Genomic DNA, 18,740 nt, shown 5'->3' on the forward strand with positions numbered 1-18,740 from the left:
TTTCTCTGCCTAGGGTGCTGGCAGAATCATCGATTAATCTTCTCGTCCGCCAGAAGAATGTCGTCACAGGGCGCAAACGACATCTGTAGCACTCAAGACGGGTGGGAAGCGCGGGGATGACAGATATCAGCGCGCGGGGCGCAGGGCTCGTATATCAATGTGAATGCGGCGCTGCAATCGCAAGACCACAAATTACGGAGCATTATTCGCCTACATTTTGTCGCGAGAGATAAATGATGTGACGAGAAAGAGAACTAACTACCGCGAGGAAGATGTAGTGTGATGGCGCTGCGGAGGCGGTGTGTGTCAAGAATAAGAAGAGGAAGAAGAGAAGAAGAAGAAGAAGAAGAAGAAGAAGAAGAAGAAGAAGAAGAAGAAGAAGGAAGAGAGTGGGTGCAAACGCGGATTGACACCGGCAACATGGAAGGCAGACGTTGAGGATGAGCAGGGGACCAGAGAGGGGTGAACTCTCTCTCTCTCTTCTCTACCCCTCTTCCGCGGCGATGCGCTCCCGCAATAAAATCTCCCCCAAAGCATATGCCGGCAGTCTAAACTAGCCCCGAGTATCACTTGTTTCGCTCGACTGGGCTCCGACCAGCCAGCAGCGGCACCGTCAGGGCAAAGCTGGTTCCGCCAACTTTTTTTTCGTCGTCTTTTTTGTGCGGTTTAAATCAAAAGGGTGCAAACAACGACACCCATGTATCGGCAGGCGTGTGCGGATCCATTAGGGAGGCCCGGATGCCGAGGGGGACTCCAGGTGGACTCGCTGGGGGGCTCCTACTGCGTCCCTGAAACGGTGGTTGCTCAGTCGCTCTGTCCAGTGTGGATGGAACCACACACTTTATTTTCAAGCAGTCTACCGTTTATAAGCTTGAATCCAAAATCTTTCAAATATCTAACAAGAACAGCATACGTTCTTTTATTGCAAACCTGTTGACTGCGGGCGGACGCCACGCGCTTGGAACTCGGCCAATGACCGTCAATGACTGACCAGGGAAAATGTCAACAAAATTTGACTCGATCTGAATGGACATTGTTCGCAAGTGAAACGGTCGTGAAAGGGAGAATGGAGACAAAGACGCCTGGCGCGATATTGGCCGCCGTACGCCAATCACAGTGGGTCGAGTGGTGAAAGAAGGACGCCGTTCAAACACGCCGCGCTCGTTTATTTGGATTACGGCGCACAATGGCGCGCCACTCTTAAATTATTTGCGCGATTTGCATACATTACCGCGGCACCGCGGCAAAGTGGCAAGAACAAAAGCCGATCAGGTTCTCCTCGCGTCCACCGGTCGGATTTGGGGTGACGCGATGCGCGCGGCTGTATTTTGAAACACTGTCAGCTCTCTGGAGTGATGTGCGTTTCATGAAGGTGTGCACGGGCCATGGAAAGTGGCAGAGTGGAACGTGAAAAAGAATCGAACTCCAAACTTTGTGTTACTTCTCTCCCTCCTGAAAACATTTTCCCCCTTTTCCCACCAAATTGCGGCTTGGGTTGTCAGCACCGATCTACCCAGAAATTTCACACACCTGCTGCGTCACTGCCTTTCACTAAATAGTTTTTTGTTGTTTTTTGCAGGGCCGCTTACATGTGCGAGGGCGGCTACGGCCCCTTGCCCACCATCCATGGCGGCGTGGCGGGACTGGGCGGCGGCCTGGCCCTCGGGGGCGGCTTCTCGGCGGGGCTGGGGGCAGGGCTGGGGGCGGGGCTGGGGGCGGGGCCGGTGGGCGCCCCCGTGGGGCCTCTGGACGTGCGAGTGCCCAGTTCCGGCTCGGCCTCCGCGGCGGGGGCCGCGGCGTCCGCGGTCGGCAAGAAGGACAGCGACCACATCAAGCGGCCCATGAACGCCTTCATGGTGTGGTCCAGGCTGCAGCGGCGGAAGATCTCACAAGAGAACCCCAAGATGCACAACTCCGAAATCTCAAAAAGATTAGGTGAGCTCGAGCAGAGTCTTAATTAATCAGTCCCAGGCCTCGAAACAACCACCTGACCTGGTATTGGAACGCCCGACAGGTGCCGAGTGGAAGCTTCTGTCCGTGACGGACAAGAGGCCCTTCATCGACGAGGCCAAGCGGCTGCGCGACGTGCACCTCAAGAAGTACCCCGACTACAAGTACCGGCCGCGACGGAAGCAGAAGACCGTCAAGAGCCAGGGCTACCCGTACTCCATCCCGTACCCCTCGGTCCAGATGGACGCCCTCCGAGCAGGTTCGTACCCTACCAAAAAAGCGCGCTGTGAGTTTGGCACGTTTTCGATTTTGGAAATGTGACACGCCGCCGAGGCGGGCAGGCAGGGCTGGCACCCCCGCGGCGTTCGAAGCAGGGGTGTCCGAAGGGGTGGGAGTGGGAGGTGTCATTGTGCTCACGTCACACCCCTCCCCTCACACCTCTCACACCCCTCACACTTCAGCGCCCTGCGGCGCCAAAACAGGTGCAATCCTGTAAACTTTTACTGGCCCGTCGTAAAGGCCAACTCATTACTCCGAGTGCTGTATTACGGTTACACACAAAAAAAGGTATCAACTGCTCAAAAAAAGACCATAGGCTTCTTCTGCGTTATCTGGTGCAGCGTTATATTTTTGTGAATCCGAATCGCAGTTACCACGTCGGAGAGCCACTCCCTGATTAGGATGGATTAGGGTCATAGGATGCTCGGATTCACTGCCTCCAAACTGCCTGTCAAAATCGAATTGCAGTGAGACAAACGTAATCACGCAGCAGTACCACTCTGGGACAAAAGTGCCAGTATGCCGTGTAAACCTTTTTTAAGGTTATTTTCAACTTTTTTTCTGAAGAAGCCGCAATTTTCCGTTCGAAACAGGTATTTCTGGGCAATGCTCGGCGTCACTTCGCGTTACCCGGGGCATCCTACTCCGCTGTTTTAGCCCGTCGCTCCTGGGGAATGCGCCCCATTTTTCACGGCCGGCTTGGTAAGGCACTGCTGCACGAACGTGGAGGTGTCCGTCTGTTTAGGCATTTTCATCATCGGTTTCAAATTCCCCGGCCATACCGGCGAGCCAGCCACCCGCGAGGCAAGGTCGGGCCGTCCGAAGAGGAGGCAGGGGGATCACGAGACTAAACGGAGTTTTCTAGATCAAAAAATCAGTTTGGATTTCTTCAGAAGAGAGCAAGTAGGTCAAAGTGAGGTTAAAATAAGATCTAGGGATGACTGACGACAAAATAACGCTCTCTGACTGCAGTTTGACCTCATTTTGACACCGTTTTGACTTACCACACTCCCTGGGTTTACCTGAATAATCTGATTTTTCAAATGTAGCATCCCGAAAAGCTTTTCCTTTAGATTTTTCACCGCGGGTCATCGCGCCAAACAAATTGCAACAAAAACGGCTCCTCACCGATCAGCCTGTTTTCTTTACTTTCTTATTTTTTCTTCCTGGGACTCGTGCGCCGTATTTCAACCGGGTGGCAATACCGGCTTGCTACCGGGGCCTGCCGGCCGTCGGCGGCAAAGAGTTTGATTTATCTGAACAAAAACAAAAGCCGAGGAGTGCGACTGCGCGACTGCGGCCGTGAAAGGAATTCATAATTAGCGGGCCGGGCTCTTCACGCTCACGGCTCCACGGCCCGTACTGCACCCCGCTCAACTCAACAGGCGGGGCCGCCATCAAATATTTAACGCAGCCTGACATTTCTCGCCTCGACGCTCGTTGGAGATGAGGAAGGGGCAGCAGGGGCAGGTCGCCAAACTCCACTCTAATAATTATTCTCCCCGGGGGCGATGGCCACTTGGTTTGGTGCGCGACTTTGCATCGCACTGCGATGCCTGACCTAACCTAACCTAACCTTAGTCTTACAGTGTACGACCTTAGTCTTACAGTGTCTGACCTTAGTCTTACAGTGTCTGACCTTAGTCTCACAGTGTCTGACTTTAGTTTCACAGTGTCTGACTTTAGTTTCACAGTGTCAGACTTTAGTCTTACAGTGCCTGACCTTAGTCTTACAATGTACGACATTAGTCTTCCAGTGTATGACTTTGGTCTTTCTATGCATGACTGTTAGTCTCACAGTGTAGGACTTTCGATCACCTAAGGGATCCGGACTGCGTCCCGGAAACGCGCCGCGGCTTTTCGTCGAGTCGTTTATCGGAGTGGGGCCGAGTCGCCGCGACGCCATAGCGTTGGAAAGCAAACCACTTGACGCCTGGTTAGCGCGGCGCCTTCTCTCTCTCTCTCTCTCTCTCTCTCTCTCTCTCTCTCTCTCTCTCTCTCTCTCTCTCTCTCTCTCCCGTGCGGCCTTAGTGTCCACACCATTTTCTCCCTCGACGCACCGCGCGGCGCTGTGATTGGGGAAGCAAATAAATATTTGTCAACACGCGGCGTCCGCCTCACCGCGAAGCGCAGCGCAGAGTGTGTTTGTCCGGCTTCTGTCACCACCTGCTGGGTTTAGCCGGCTGGCTTTGCTTTAGCTTTGCTTTAGAGACCCGCCAGTGCCGTTAGGACGGTGGCCCCCGCCGTTTACGCCCGCCATTTTCTTTCCTTTTACTTTTTACCAGGTTTTTACAGACGGGGCTACTTTTTAAGGTGCACACCGTGGACTTGACGAGGTGGATCTACTGTATTCTAGGAGAGAGTGCATCCATGCGAAATGAAGGGAACTAACCAAGGTGCATGACTCAGCCAAAAAACCATCCAACTCCAAAAAATCTGAATCATTCAAAAACTTCGAACTCAATAAAAATGAATTTTGAGCAAAACTTACAGCGAGTATATGCACAAAATCATAATATTTTTAAAGAACTTGATCATTTTACAGAAATTCAAACTGAAATTAAATGATGAGAAACAACATAAGCGTTTCCAAAAATGAAAATTGACACTTTTGTCTGTTTGCTTACCAGAGTGCTTTCCTTGACAAAATCATTCCAGCAACATACTTTTTTTTCTTTTTCCTTCAATTCTCATCCAATCTTCGTGAATTTTGGACTAGTGAAGGCCTCTTGACCTGTCGAGCTCTGTCCCAACGGAGCCCCTCCCCGAAAGTGATTATCACGAGACGCCTCCGCGCCCCATACGCGGGGCCAAGCGCGGGGCGGGGCGGGGTCGCGCGTGCTTGCGGTTGGTGGGCGTGTTCTTTATTACCCACGATTGTCTCTCTGCGGCCCAGCGACCCTCCGCGGCCCCACGGCGGGGAGAGAGAGAGAGAGACAGAGAGGGGAGGGGGGAGTGGGCCCCGCGCTCGTTTTATTGGATCAACTTCCATTGTGGCGGATAAGCCCCGCCCGGCTAGTTGTTTGGATCCGCAGCTTTGGCCGCCCCGCCGTCGGACACTGGGCAACTGTCTCGGAGCGCCATCCGGCGTGCGGGAAATTGATGGTTCGATCCCCGCTACTTCCCTCCTTTTTTCTCCCTTTTATTTCGTCCCTTTTCCCCCTTGCTCTGTTGTTTGCCTAGGAAAGTGATACAAATTCCGCGTGCGGTGGAGCGACAGCGAAAACAATCCCCCAGCAGTGTAGGCGCTGCCAGTCTAGCTGCTTTTTAAACTGTGATAAAAATTAGAATGCGGCTGCTTACCATTTTATTGCGCGGAATGATCTGCTTCCCTGCCGGCCCTGCGAGGGCTCGAAGAGGACTGGAAGAGAACGCGAGGAGAACTCAAAGAGGAGCTGATAAACTGGGGCCACAGAACATACACGAAGAGGATGCACGCGTGAGCGGGAAAGGGAAGAGAGAGAGAGAGAGAGAGAGAGAGAGAGAGAGAGAGAGAGAGAGAGAGAGAGAGAGAGAGAGAGAGAGGCATGAAACGAAACAAAGTTGTCGTGAATGTCACACAAATAGCATGGCAAGGGTTATATAGGGGCACATAAAGCAATCTTATTTATGGTGATAATGCCGTGCGGAAGGAGTGGGGGGGGGGAGGGGGCTGAAGGGGGTACGCGTACTCGCGGGGTTGGGCCGCGCCCGCCGCGCTCCTACACTCTTATCTCGATAAGGATAAATAACCGGCTGAGCGGTGCGCCGTGCTGCGCCGCCACTGGTTGGCCGTGCCAGTGTGGTGCCGCCATCGCAGGGCAGACACCTGGGATGGCCGCGGGACTGCGTCGACTGTGTACTGCAGCGATAAGCCGGAATTTATCTGCCATCAGCGTATTTGCTTATGAGCCGTAATGGCCGCGGCTCGTGTGGAAAAGCAGCCAGTTTTTGTTTTGCGGCGGCGAATCACGCGAGAGGGCGGTGCGCTGTAAAGAAGCGAGCTCGTTAGCACGCGTGCACGTTTGCACGTAACGCCTAGCGCCACGGAGAGGCACACTGGGCCAGGAAACCAGTAGAAGCGGCCAAAATCCCGGTCGAGTTTTGAGGGGTTCATATTCTTCACTCCTCTTGCAAATTTCTACTCAAAACTTCAATATTTATTAATTTCTACCTTGACCTTCAGTGTTTGATAAAGTTCTACTTTGATCTTCAATGTTCGTAATCTATGTATCGTGTGGCAAAATTTTACTTCGATTTCTATTAGCGATCAACTTGGGCTGTGTTTGGTTCGTTTCACTGGGTCTTGAAACTTTTTCATTCTCACTTCTGAACGTTCTTGATTGTCAAGTAAGAGGTTCTTCGTTGTTTGTCCAAATTTATCAGGTTCCCGACTTGCGATCCTCTTCAAAGAACATTTTATTCCACGTTATAATAATCGAAACAAAGAAACGGAGTAAAATGTTGCAGCCGATGATCAGCGCGGCGTTATGTAAAACGTGCACAGCATCGCGTGGACAAAGGGGGCCCCTCTCTGACACAGGGGCTGAAAGAGACAGGAGTCAATACTGCCAAAGTCGTCCCGCAAGGGGGAAAGAAAAGGGAAAAGTAGGAGGGAGGGAGACGGGCATAATGGAGCGTCTTTCAGTGCTTTCAGTGCGGTGGCTTTTCTCCCAATTTGCTAACTTGCCCCACTGCTGTGAGTCACTGTCCACTCCACTGTCGGGATGACGGCCTTTGATTGAGTTCGATCCGAGAATCACTGTTGTGGGTCGCCCGCCCCTTCCCATTGTGACTTCCTTCCACAATAAAACAAGTCGAATAGAAAATCGATGTTTTGGAAATAATGAGTGGGGATCGAGTCGTATAGTTCAGGCGGGCGACTTGCTTACTACTGTTCATTTCGCACAGCGGCCATGAAAACAGGCAAAAAGAAAAACACAGCCGTTGCCTGCAAAAAAAACAATATGCTCAGGATACTGCGAATGTTTTCATCAATCTGATTTTCGTTGTTTATGAATTGTTCGTATTTTAGTAACATTTCATGCCTGCTAAAACACAGCAAATGAGGTTTCTGGATTTCCCAGGCGACTTCCAACCGTTTTATTGCCCTAAACGATAATCGCACACAAAAAGTAACTTCTTAAATCAAGAAAAAATAACTTTTTTTAAAATTTATTTTTAAGAAAATTTTTCTTTGTTCCAACCTTTTTCAGAAAAAATTTCTTGAGGTAGAATTTTTGTTTTATTAAAAAAAAAATGATTATTTTTTGTTGTGGAAATCAAATTGCTCCTGTGTGGTTCTGGACTTTGAATCCTTGCTCTCCTTTCCAGGCATGGGCGGCATGGGGCAGATGGGCCAGTACTACGGCCCTGCCTACGGCTCCCTGTCCGCCTCCATGGCCGCGGCGGCGGCCGCCGCAGCTGCGCAGCACGGCGGCATGTCGGGGCTCACCGCACCTGCACAGGTGGGTCCGGAGTTTGACTTGTCGCGGCGACGGGCGACCCTGCATCAGACTGACTCCGAGAGTCGTTTCCGTCGCTCTGTCTCTCCAGCACCCACACGGTGCGCCCAGACTGCCAGAGAGACAGAGCGACGGAAACGACTCTCGGAATCAGTCTGCTATGGGCTAGTTCCTGGAAGCGGGAGAAGGGCGCAACCGCTTCAACCGCTATGCTGCCTGACGGTTTAGTTTTACATAAAAAGGCGCAGTGCAGTAGCATCTTGGCCTGGAAGTCTCTTTCATTGTGTCATCCGAGATGCAGCGCGGCGACCGCGAACGAACACACTCGCGCGCTCTCTCGCTCGCTCTCACTCACACAGCTACACACACACACCTATACACACACAGACACACACACAGAGGACGCAACAGCTACTGGTACAGGCTTCTGCTCCACTTCCCGGACGTTAAAGCGTCAACACAGACACACGCACACACACACACACACACACACACACACACACACAATACCGATTCTGCCATTGCATGCAAGAATGCTCCAGGTGGAGTGTGCCGTGTGCACATCAGCTAAATTTAGAGCGCATGCGGAGCGAGACACCATACGATTGAATGAAGACAACTGCTTTCGCATTGCAGTCTAGGTTTTTTTTTTTCAAAAATAATGTTTTGATTCTTTTTCAACATTTTTAACAGTTAGACGCGCAGAGGTGAGAACACGGTTGAAACACGAGAAGGTGTGTGTTCCTCTGGTGACCACCGGGACGACACATGTAACACTCCCTGACCGGCCGGTGGTGGCCATCAGGTGCAATCAGTCGTGAACGGCGGGGAACACGAGTGGTGTGTGTGTGTGTGTGTGTGTGTGTGTGTGTGTGGTGTGTGTGTGTGTGTGTGCGCGCGCGCGCGCGCGCGCGCATATATATATATCATCGAGGAGAGACGGGTGCCGTTTGCAAGCACCCACGCATCCTTCTCGATTCGATAAATTTATTCCAAAGCGATGCGACAAATAATTTTAAAGACCGTTATACATACGTAAAATAAAAAAAGGAAGTCCATGAGTCTATGTCACCGGCGTGGCATCTTTAACATTACAAAGTCCAGCACCTTGGAGATGCCTCAGCGTCAGCGAAATGTGTGGAACGGAACCAAGGCCCGTAAGGTGTTGGTGCGGCCGCGTGGCCGGCTGATTCGAAACGACAGTGCCTTTGGTCTCTGCAACTCTCTCGCACGCCTGCGGAGTCCCGCAGGAGTGCGAGAGAGACAGGATTACGGAACGCCTTCTCAGGATCAGCCTGTCCCAGAGAACAACAAGTCTCGGACACCGTCGCCTTGTCTGGACGACACACGCCGCGTGCTTACGCCACGGGTGTGAAGAAACGAGCGGAAAAATAAAAGCATTTTCGTTTTCACCTCGTAAAAATCCGTACAGTAACGCAAACTATCCGCAACGTCTTCATGCCTGTCAGTCCGGGGCAGACCGAAGGCAGAGCCCCAGAGCCCCGTGCGGCCCGCAACCTCGTTAGCGCGGTGTCGCAGCGCGGCGTGACCCCTGCCCGGCAGAGTCGCTGCGTCACTCTGTCTCTCTCGCGACCCCGGGGCACGCCCCACGCGTGAGACAGAGACGGCGCGACGGAGAACGACTCTCCGGACTCGGCCCGCGTGGCCGGCCCGGCCGTGGCTAAGTGAGCCTAGTCACCACAAAGTATGCGACCAGGGTTCTAAACGCCAATCCCCGAGGCAATCAAATCACGATTTCCGAAGCGCGTCGTCGCGTGGCGGGGCGGGGCGGGGCGGGGCGGGGCGGGGGCGGCCGGGACGTGACGAGCTGTTCTTGTCACCGCCGTGTCTCGTCGCCGCACCTGGCGGGCCTGGCGATGATGCGACAGGTGAAAGGCGGCTTGCGACGCGCGCTGGATTGTCGTGGATTGTCTTGGAGGAAACGACACTGGCAGTGACGACGCAGCCCGAGATTGCCGGGGGGAGTGATGAGGAGTGGACTGCTCGTAAACACCCCACTATTGATTGACCTCACGTGATTCCCCCTTCCCTTTTTCATCCCTCTCCATCGGGCCATCGGGGAAGCATTGTCGCCGGCCGGGGCACTCGTAAACCGGAGAACTAATTTGCTTGTCTGTTTGGAGAGGGGGGAGGGGGAATCCCCGGCCGTCAGCGCGCATAGAGACCGGAAAGAAAATAGCCGCCACAATGAAGGGCCTATTCTCCCGACACTGATTCCGAGAGTCCTTTTCGTCGCTGTCTCTCTCACACCTTTACTGGGCGCACCATGGTGCGATGGAGACGGAGCGACGAATCAGTCCGTGTGCCCCTCGGCCGGTCGACCGGCCGGCCCTCCACCTTGATTAGGTTCATGGTCACGCGGCACCCACGAGCACCGGCTCAGTGTCGGAGGGATCAGCAGGAAGAAAAGAAATAAGTTGAAATACGGTGGCGGTGGTACTCGAACCCGGGATCCTCTGCTTCCAGGTGGTCAGCATCGACGCCATGGCCAAGTACACGCTGGAGGCTGAGAAGTACCGGACGCAGTACCTGCCGCCGTCCTCGCTGGCCATGTACTCGACGGCCGACTCCACCAAGTACGGCGTGGACTCCGGCCCTGGCGGCGGCCTGCCGGGCCAGCGGCCATCACCTTCCTACCTCGACTCGACGTCCGCCTTCACCAAGGCCTACCTGGAGTCCTCCAAGATGTACATGGAAGCCAGCAAGGCCTACGCCAGCGACCACGGCGGCCTGCTGCGACCGGCGCCCGGCCACGGCATGGGCCACGCCTCTCACTACCCGCTCGACATCCAGAGGGTGAGTACGCCGAGGCAGCCCAACCAACGCATCCACTGTTACGGGCTTACACCACAACTGAGACTCCGCCACAAAGGCTGGGCGAAAATTTTCATGATCCAGTATCCGAAAGGTTGCCAGCTTGCGCCTGCATACTCCCGGTGCACTTTCTTAGATAGCAAAGCTTAGATGTTGCCTAGTTGGAGGCCTCAGGTTGGCTGCCCCTTCAAAACTTTTAAAAACGTTCTGCCCTGGCTGTTGCAATGGACCACGAGTTCATCTCCCTCCACTGTCTCGTTTCGTGTTCCAGTCGTACCCCGACAGCGTGGTGGGGGGCATGTCGGCGGGCGGGTCCACGCCGCGCAGCCCCAGCCAGTCCCCCGACGTGGTGGGCCGCGGACTCGGCCTCGGCCACGGCGGCCACGGCCCCGGCGACCGCCAGGACAACGGCGCCTCCTCGTCGGCGTCCTCGACCTCCTCGGCGGCGCCGTCGCCCGGCGGCTCGGCGGGCGGCTCGGCCTCGGCGTCGAGCGCCAGCGCGCAGGGGCAGGCCTCGGCCGCCGCGGCCGCCGCGTACTACGGCCAGCCCGGCCTCTACCCTTCGTACCACCAGCCGTCCTCCGCCGGCACCGAGTTCCGGCGGCCCCTCACGGTCATCTTCTGACCCGACAGGATGTGAGTCGCTGGCCTCGGCTCGCGGACTCCGACCTGACACGGCCCTCACGGCCACGGCCTCACAGCAAGGCCGAACCACGCACCAGGACGATGAGCAGGATTAGGTGGCATTTTGCGGCCTCTCACCGACACGGTTCTTCACCAGCCCGTGGAATAGTCAAAAGCAGGATGCGTCCCAACCTACATTTAGCCTGCTGAGCCACGTCGTTGTAGGAGCAGATACACCCTGCACCGTTTTCTTGTCGATAACCGTTCCGATAGAGAGTCTGGTTTAACTGTGCACTCAGTACTCGTTCCTAGTAATATGTAAGGCACAGCATGGTGCAAGCACTATCGTCGGTAAAACGATCTCAAGTCATCTAGTTCCAAATCGGTCTCAAATGTTTCCGATTCTTCAAAAGTGTTCTCTGTCCTCCAGTCTCCGTCTCACCTTGCAGCATTGTATTATACTCGCACAAAGTGTAAATTATGTATCAATTTTGTAACATAAACCTAGCTTTAATTTTATGATTTTGTGTCTTCTTTTTTGTACCATGTACAAAATCATTTATATGTCTGTGATTTTTTACTTTAATCTTCCAACACTTTGTAAACAACCTCTTGCTATCTATCGAAAAGTGCCCACTGTGTACATAAACTAGATTAAGCTTTCTTAGACTGCGATCAAAATGGATTAATTTCAACCAAGTGCTAGTTTTTCATCGCACCGAAAATAACGACAAGCGATAAAGAGCAAAAAGTACAAAAAATTGTTTCAAAAAATAAGAGAATGTTGTCATAATGCAATTACCCCAAATGAGATCATCAGATTTTCCTTCGCGATGCGACCCACATGTGGGTGCCTGTGGCCATAAGCACGGAATAAAATACTTTACGGAACAGACACAACGCCGTCCTTATTTGACTACCACTTTCCTGGCGAGTCTATCACGTGACAGAATCGCTGCGCCATGGCCACAAAGAAAATCAGGAAAAGGGAGGGGAAAAAAAGAAACACGCCATCAGTGTGGCTTTTCCCGCTACAATGCGCTTTGTTGCCCGGGGCTTGCCCGGGGGTGCGGTGTGCATAGGTGTCAGGCCCCGCCAGGTGCCGGCGTGTCCGCCGCATGGGAGCAGCAGGCTTGCAGCAGGTGTGGCAGTGAGGCCCAGCAGGTGAATGGGGCCACTCAATGACTAGCGCTCAGTGGGCCAGAAGGCCAGTGAGGCGGCCAAAACTCTAGACGCGTTTTGAGCTCCAGAGTCGCTAAATGAGGCTCGAACCGAACGTGTGACCGCATCAATGGATTCCTCGTTCGGAGAGCAATCCATTGGTGGGGTCACACGTTCGGTTCGATTCTCATCTAGCGACCCTGGAGCTCAAAACCCGTCTAGAGTTTTGGCCGCCTTCACCGGTCTTCTGGCCCACTGTGTAGCGGGCCGCGTACGCCACACGCCATCGAACAGGGGCAAAGGGGCAATAGTCGCTCTGTCTCTCCCACACTCGTGGGCCGTCGTGTAAGGGTGCGACAGAGAAGGAGCTGTTTCCGAATCAGTCGGTCGCGGCGACGGCGGTCGGATTCTGCTTCTGCTCTGCCTTTTGCGCGTGCCCTTACAGTGTGTACACGACGACGACGGTGCTCTGCATAAAAATGTCGTCTCGCGAAAGCACGCGCGCGTCGACAGAGCAGCGTAAGTGCGCATCGAGGCGGTGGCAGTTGCGGCAGTGTCGCCGCGGTGGACCGCGGGCCGCGTGGCGGTGGCCTATTCATGGAATATGTTAAGTGCATTAAGAGGATGAATGTGTTACTCTAACGACCACTTGTACAGTCAGAAGGACAACCGCGTCGTGTCTTTTTTATTCAGTTATACGAGTTTCTAATTTAAGGGGGATCAATATGCGCACATGCGGCAGCCCGCCGAACTGAAACTCCATGACTCGGTGCGAAAATTTCACAGTGTGACAGAGGTGGGCCCTTGTTCGCATATCTCACAGCTTATTATTACTGAGGAATGCGGCGCCAGTGACAATGGCCTGGAGACACTCTGCCCCGCGACGCGCGCAACTACGCTGATTGGCTGCCGAGATACGGCAGTCTTGCCTCGATCCCGGGAACAGCGACAATGGCACAACAATCCGAGGACAAAACGCGACAACAGAACTCGGTGCGACTTGGAGCGAGTGCGCGCATCAGCGAACAGGCACAGAAACAGCAGTGGCAAGTGAGAGGAGCACTGTGAGGCGCTAGGAGGGTCGGAGGGAAGGGTTGGAGGCCAAGAAATATGGGTCGAGGCAGAGCTAAAGGTCGCAAGGAGAACGCATGGCACAGACAAGAAAAGAGAAGAAGTAGTACAACTAAAGGTACTGTAGTCAGCCGAAAAAAGGGTTGATGCAGTCGAGGTTTAAGTCGAGAACAGGATCAAAGCAGTATCGTCCTAAGGGTCGTAGGCCAAGAAAAGGGTCGAAGAACAAAGACAGAGGTTGTTTAGAGAGAAACGACTGAACTGGATGATGAGAACCATATGCAAGCCACGAAAGCACAAGCCGGCTGTGGCCGACCCGAAACTCAGGGTCGCGGTCGTGGTCGAAGGGTCGGATGAAGGCAGACCCTGGCTAAGGGTCGGATGCAGATACTGCAGCGAGGGTGGTGGATGGCTTCGCTCCCCTCCTCGCCAGCCTCGCCAGCTTGGCGGCCACATAATATCATTTTTAACAGCCATAGAACACTTTACCCATTCAATAATCTGAATAAACGCGGGCCTCGCCACGCGTGCGCGGCGTATTGTGTCAGCAGGCACACTGTACTGCGCCACCCTCGGCCCGCCGGCCCCCTCAAGTCGCCATTGTGCGTCCCCGACTGGGCGAGGGGAGGGAGGGGGAGTCTGGAGAAAGGGGTAGACCGGGTGCGCACTTTTAAGTTGGCGCGGAATCACCATCTCCGCTGGGCCGCGACCTCTGCCCCGGCAAGACTGATTCCGAAAAAGGGCTTTCGTCAATCTGTCTCCCTTGCACTTGTGGGGCGTCCTGCAGGGAGAGAGACGGAGCCATGCAACATTGTTCAGAATCATCGTGCAGCAACAAAACACCGATGAAGCGTGCGCAGCGGCGGGGATTCGAACCCGGGGACTCGCCGCCAGCGATCTAGACCCAGACCGGGGGTGGTGTTCTCGCCGCGGGGCCGCGGGGCCACAACGCACGGCTTCTGTGCAGTCAAAGAATACACACGAGCCGCAAAGCGAACCCAGTGGCAAACGTTATTTTGAAAGGCTTCTCGCACCCCTTCGCTGCACCTGACTATCCTGATAATGCGGGGGCGGTGCGACGGAGGGAGAAAGAGAGAGAGGGAGAGAGAGGGAGAGAGAGGGGCGGGGGGTGCGCATGAAAGAGGCCGGCAATGTGTCTGTCGCCCTATAAATGAGGGCGAAATGTTGGGATATGACGCACACAAAGCTGACGTGACAATGCGATCTCCGAGATTGGGTGTTGTCAAGCGCCGCTCAAAGCGGAAGGGAGGGGAAGGGGAGAGGGAGCGGGAGGGGAGAGGGAAGGGGGGGGGGAGGAAGAGTGGGAGGAGAAAGGGGAGGAAGGATCGAATGGGAGAGGTTTCGGCTTAAAATATTCTTGGAAAAATTGTCCCTTTTTTCGTGTTGGTCTGTGTTGTTGTTTTTGTTGTTGTTTTTATTGTTGTTGTTACGTCCATTCTTCGACTGGTAGGAACGCGACGCGGAGCCGCGGCAAATAAGGCGGGAAAAAGCAAGAAAGGGGGTGGCGCCTTTAAAAACCCGCCACTTCCAGTGGGCCGACTCCGAACGCGCGCGTCGCTCCGTCTCTCTCGCACGCCGTCGGGACGACTAGTGAGAGGGACAGAGACAGAGCGACGGAAGCCGGACACGCGGAATCAGTCCGCTGGAGCGGCGCAAACAGGCGGGAATAAACACCAAACAAGCGCCGCTACAGTGTAGAGTCCAATGCAAACCGCTAGAATGTTCGGACCAGAAAATGGAGGGCGCTTTGTAGGCGACTTGCTACACCGACTTCAAGGGACAAGACAGAGATGGGACACCAAGTGGGGACTAGAGCAGGGGGTGCGGGGCCTTCCAACCCCCTCCTCTCTTTTCATACAGCCGAGATAGATAGACGAACCATTAGCCGGCCACCACCACAACAACACCAACAACAATGACAACAACAGCAAGAGGCGCACGATTAACGATCCGTAAAATTTAATCTCGACTAACCACGCGGAAATTACGCGCGCGAGAGTGTCCTTCTTATGCAGCGCGAGACAAAAGTGACAAGAGTTTGCATATGCCGGTGTAATGACTAATAAAACGGGAAGCGTGCCGGCCGACACACACAAACACGCGCGCGCGCACACACACACACACACACACACACACACACACACACACACACACACACACACACACACACACAAACACACACGCCCAGAGGCGAGCGCAGATGCAGGGATTCGGTATGCACAAGTCATGCTTACGAGTCGTTTGTTGCAACCCTTTGAAACTGGCGCGTTTATTGCAAATTTCCGTGCCGCGTGCGGGTGCGTGCATAAATATGCGTAGAATCACACCGGGACGAGACAATTTTTTATTTTTTTCGCCGAGCCGCATGATGGTGGCAGGCAGATGCTGCGAGGGAGTACCGGTTACGGTGGCAAGTGCGAGAATCACAGGGTCGCGACTTCGGTATGCTGCCGGAAGGGATGAACCACGATAGACAGACAGACAGACAGACAGACAGACAGACACACACACACACACACACACACACACACACACACACACACACACACACACACACTGACACACAGAAAGACAGATAGAAACACACACGCATCCAGGAAATAAAAATTGCATTAATCATCCAATCGTGGACTGACCTCTCCCAGAAAATCAAACAAATTCGCGCACAAGCATTAGAGAACCGAGAGTGGCAGGATTGTTAGCGCAGCTGGAGGGGAGGGGAGGGGGAGGGGAAGCACTGGAAAGTTTGGACCCTGGCTGTCAGTGGCGGTGCGACCGAAGTTGGACCAGATTCAAATTGGCCCTCGGGCCTCGTCGTCGTCGTCGGCCGGCCGGGCCATTGTCCGTCCGGCAGAGAGACGGATCGTCCGCGCACAAGTCACGGCGTCACGGCGGCCCACTCAATGTCCCAGTTTTAATCTCTGCCGAATGAATCAATTAGAACGGCGACACAAAGGGGGACTAGCTCGGGGCATTCACCGAATATGGCCCGTCACCTCGAGGGGGCCGCCCGGCTGGAGGGGCTGCAGGGCCTGGAGGGCCCCATTCTCCAGCAACATTGTGCTGACCACAATGAGCTAACGAGTCCGGCCTCATCAAAGCTCGCATTGATAGTGTGCCGAGCAACTGGTGCAGAAGCGGGCAGAAGCCATAACCCTCGGATGCCGAATCGGAGAAAGGCACCCAGCGCGGCGAAACATGGAAAGGGTGTCTCGTTGAGCCGAGACTAGTCTCGGCTCAACGAGACACCCCTTTCGCCGCTATCGAAGCTTGCCGTAACGATTGGATTACGTCACGTGTGCGCTTCTGGTTGGAAAGAAGGGGAGGGGGAAGGGGCGGGTCACAGTGGGCCAGAAGGCCGGTGGAAGCGGCCAAAACTCTGGACGCGTTTTGAGCTCCAGAGTCGCTAAACAGGACTTGAATCGAACGTGTGACCCCACCAATGGATTCCTCGTTCGGGGAGCAATCCATTGGTGGGGCCACACGTTCGGTTCGAGTCCTGCTTAGCGACTCTGGAGCTCAAAACGCGTTTAGAGTTTTGGCCGCCTCCGCCGGTCTTCTGGCCCACTGTGCGGGTGAAACCACCCCGGTTTTCCTGTCGTTCTGCCTTCGAGAGCCGAGCCACCGTCCTCGCGAAGCCATCTGAGTGATTAACCTGGGCGCCACCCCACCGCCCCGTCCCGCCCCGCCCCACCCCGCCCCGCCCCGGTGGGGTGGGGAGGACGCCCCCCGACCCGGCGCCACCATTCTTTCCCGCCGAATTCCACTTTCAAGTGATGAGTTAATCCTTACAACGTATGGGCGCGCGTCGCTGCGACCCTCTCCCGGACAGCCGGGCAGCGTCGTCTCGTCGCTCTGTCTCTCTCGCGCTCATGGAGCGTCCCGGTGAGGTGCGAGAGAGACAGAGCGACGAAACACGCGTGGCTTCGGAATCAGTCTGCTTGGGGCGCCGTCGTCGTCGCGTTCGCGAGGACCCCCACGGTGACGGGGAGGAGAGAGAGAGGGAGAGAGATAGAGAGAGAGAGAGGCACTCGGAGTGAATTAGCACGGTATGCACTCGTTGCGTGATTTAACTCGCGAGTCCAAGAACGGCGCCTGCGCCCCTAACTTTCCACTGTAAAGCATGCAAAAGCGGGGCGCTGGCACGACAGGCGGTCGTTGACTTGTTCGCGGCCCCCGCAACAAACCGAAAAAGAAAAACACGAAAAAAAAGCACAATCACAACAGGTTGACAGTACGTAAATGAACTCGATACAAATAACGAGGAAAACGAGGAAAACCTTTTCTCTGGGTGCCCGAGACCGGTCTTGTACTTTCACAACACCGTTTCATTTTTTAAAAAAATATTTAAAATTTTGGCATTGTGCTTCTGTTTTCTATTTATTTGTTCACAGGTCTTTTTTTTTAGAAAATGTTTAATTACGTGTGTGCGGTCACAGTCACATGACTGCGCTTCGCGGTCCCGCCCGTGGAGACAAGAAGTAGTACTATGCGACAAAACAGCAACAACAACAGCAACAACAACAACAACGTGGAAAGAAAACGGGCGCGCCGCCGAAAAGAGAGCAGCAGCGCGTAATTAGGGATCGTGTGCAGTTAAATACGCGTGAACAATTATCTACGAATGCACGATGCTTTGCGCCGCAGTCGTGCAGCGCTGAAGAGTGTGCGAGTTGGTGTGTGTGAAAGGGGCTGTGTGTGGTGTGTGTGTGTGTGTGTGTGTGTGTTTGTGTGTGTGTGTGTGAGTGTGTGTGTGTGTGTGTGGTGTGTGTGTGCGCGCGCGCGCGCGCGCGCTTGTGTGTGAGCGCCCCTCGCGACACGCGACACGTGTACCGTCCTATGAGGCTCACGGGGCCATGCGACAAGTGCCTGCTGCTGGTGGCCCCGGCGGCGGCGGCCGCCCTCGCCGTGGCTTTGCTGAAGGCGCCGTCGCTCCGTCTCTCTCGCACCCGTGGTGCGTCCCCACTGTGGAGCGAGAGAGACGGAGCGGCGAGGGCAGTCTTGTGGCTCGTGCGGGCTTCGGCGGACTTTGGCGGGCTTTGGCGGGCTTTGGCATCCCCACGCCAGAAGAGTGCCCCGTGCCGTGGCCGCCATGCTCGGTGTGCATTCGCTCGGCGTGCTGCGCGTGCTGCGCGTGCGGAGTCCTGCAGACTGATTCCGAGAGTCGTCGCTCTGTCTCTCTCGCTCTCATGGGGCGTCCCATCCAGGTGCGAGAGAGACGGAGCGACGAAAACGACGACTCTCTCGGAAGCAGTCTGCCGTGCACCACTGTGGAAGTACTGAAAGCGTGTGCCGTTGTGCCATTGGTGGCATTTCAGCCTGTGTGTGTGTTTTGTCGTGCTGTCGTGCGCCTAG

The 18,740-nt window shown here is 54.7% G+C and overlaps 1 protein-coding gene across 1 annotated transcript; it reads left to right on the plus strand.

The window, feature by feature from the left end:
- Positions 1-1,737: 1,737 nt before the first annotated feature.
- Positions 1,738-10,826, plus strand: LOC117639316 (transcription factor Sox-21-B-like). Its single transcript, XM_034374861.1, has 4 exons — positions 1,738-1,935; positions 2,015-2,209; positions 7,543-7,676; positions 10,161-10,826. Exons 1-4 carry the CDS (start codon positions 1,842-1,844, stop codon positions 10,656-10,658), a joined length of 921 nt encoding a protein of 306 aa, XP_034230752.1. The 5' UTR covers positions 1,738-1,841; the 3' UTR covers positions 10,659-10,826.
- Positions 10,827-18,740: the final 7,914 nt, after the last annotated feature.

The sequence above is a fragment of the Thrips palmi genome, unplaced genomic scaffold (assembly GCF_012932325.1).
Source record: "Thrips palmi isolate BJ-2018 unplaced genomic scaffold, TpBJ-2018v1 HiC_scaffold_11, whole genome shotgun sequence".
NCBI lineage: Eukaryota > Metazoa > Arthropoda > Insecta > Thysanoptera > Thripidae > Thrips > Thrips palmi.

Excerpts from the sequence above, each read along its gene's own strand:
- LOC117639316 (XM_034374861.1), top strand. The coding sequence starts at position 1,842 with ATGAACGCCTTCATGGTGTGGTCCAGGCTGCAGCGGCGGAAGATCTCA. Across the intron at positions 1,936-2,014 it reads CGAAATCTCAAAAAGATTAG|GTGCCGAGTGGAAGCTTCTG; the intron begins GTGAGCTCGAGC and ends AACGCCCGACAG. Across the intron at positions 7,677-10,160 it reads GGCTCACCGCACCTGCACAG|GTGGTCAGCATCGACGCCAT; the intron begins GTGGGTCCGGAG and ends CTCTGCTTCCAG.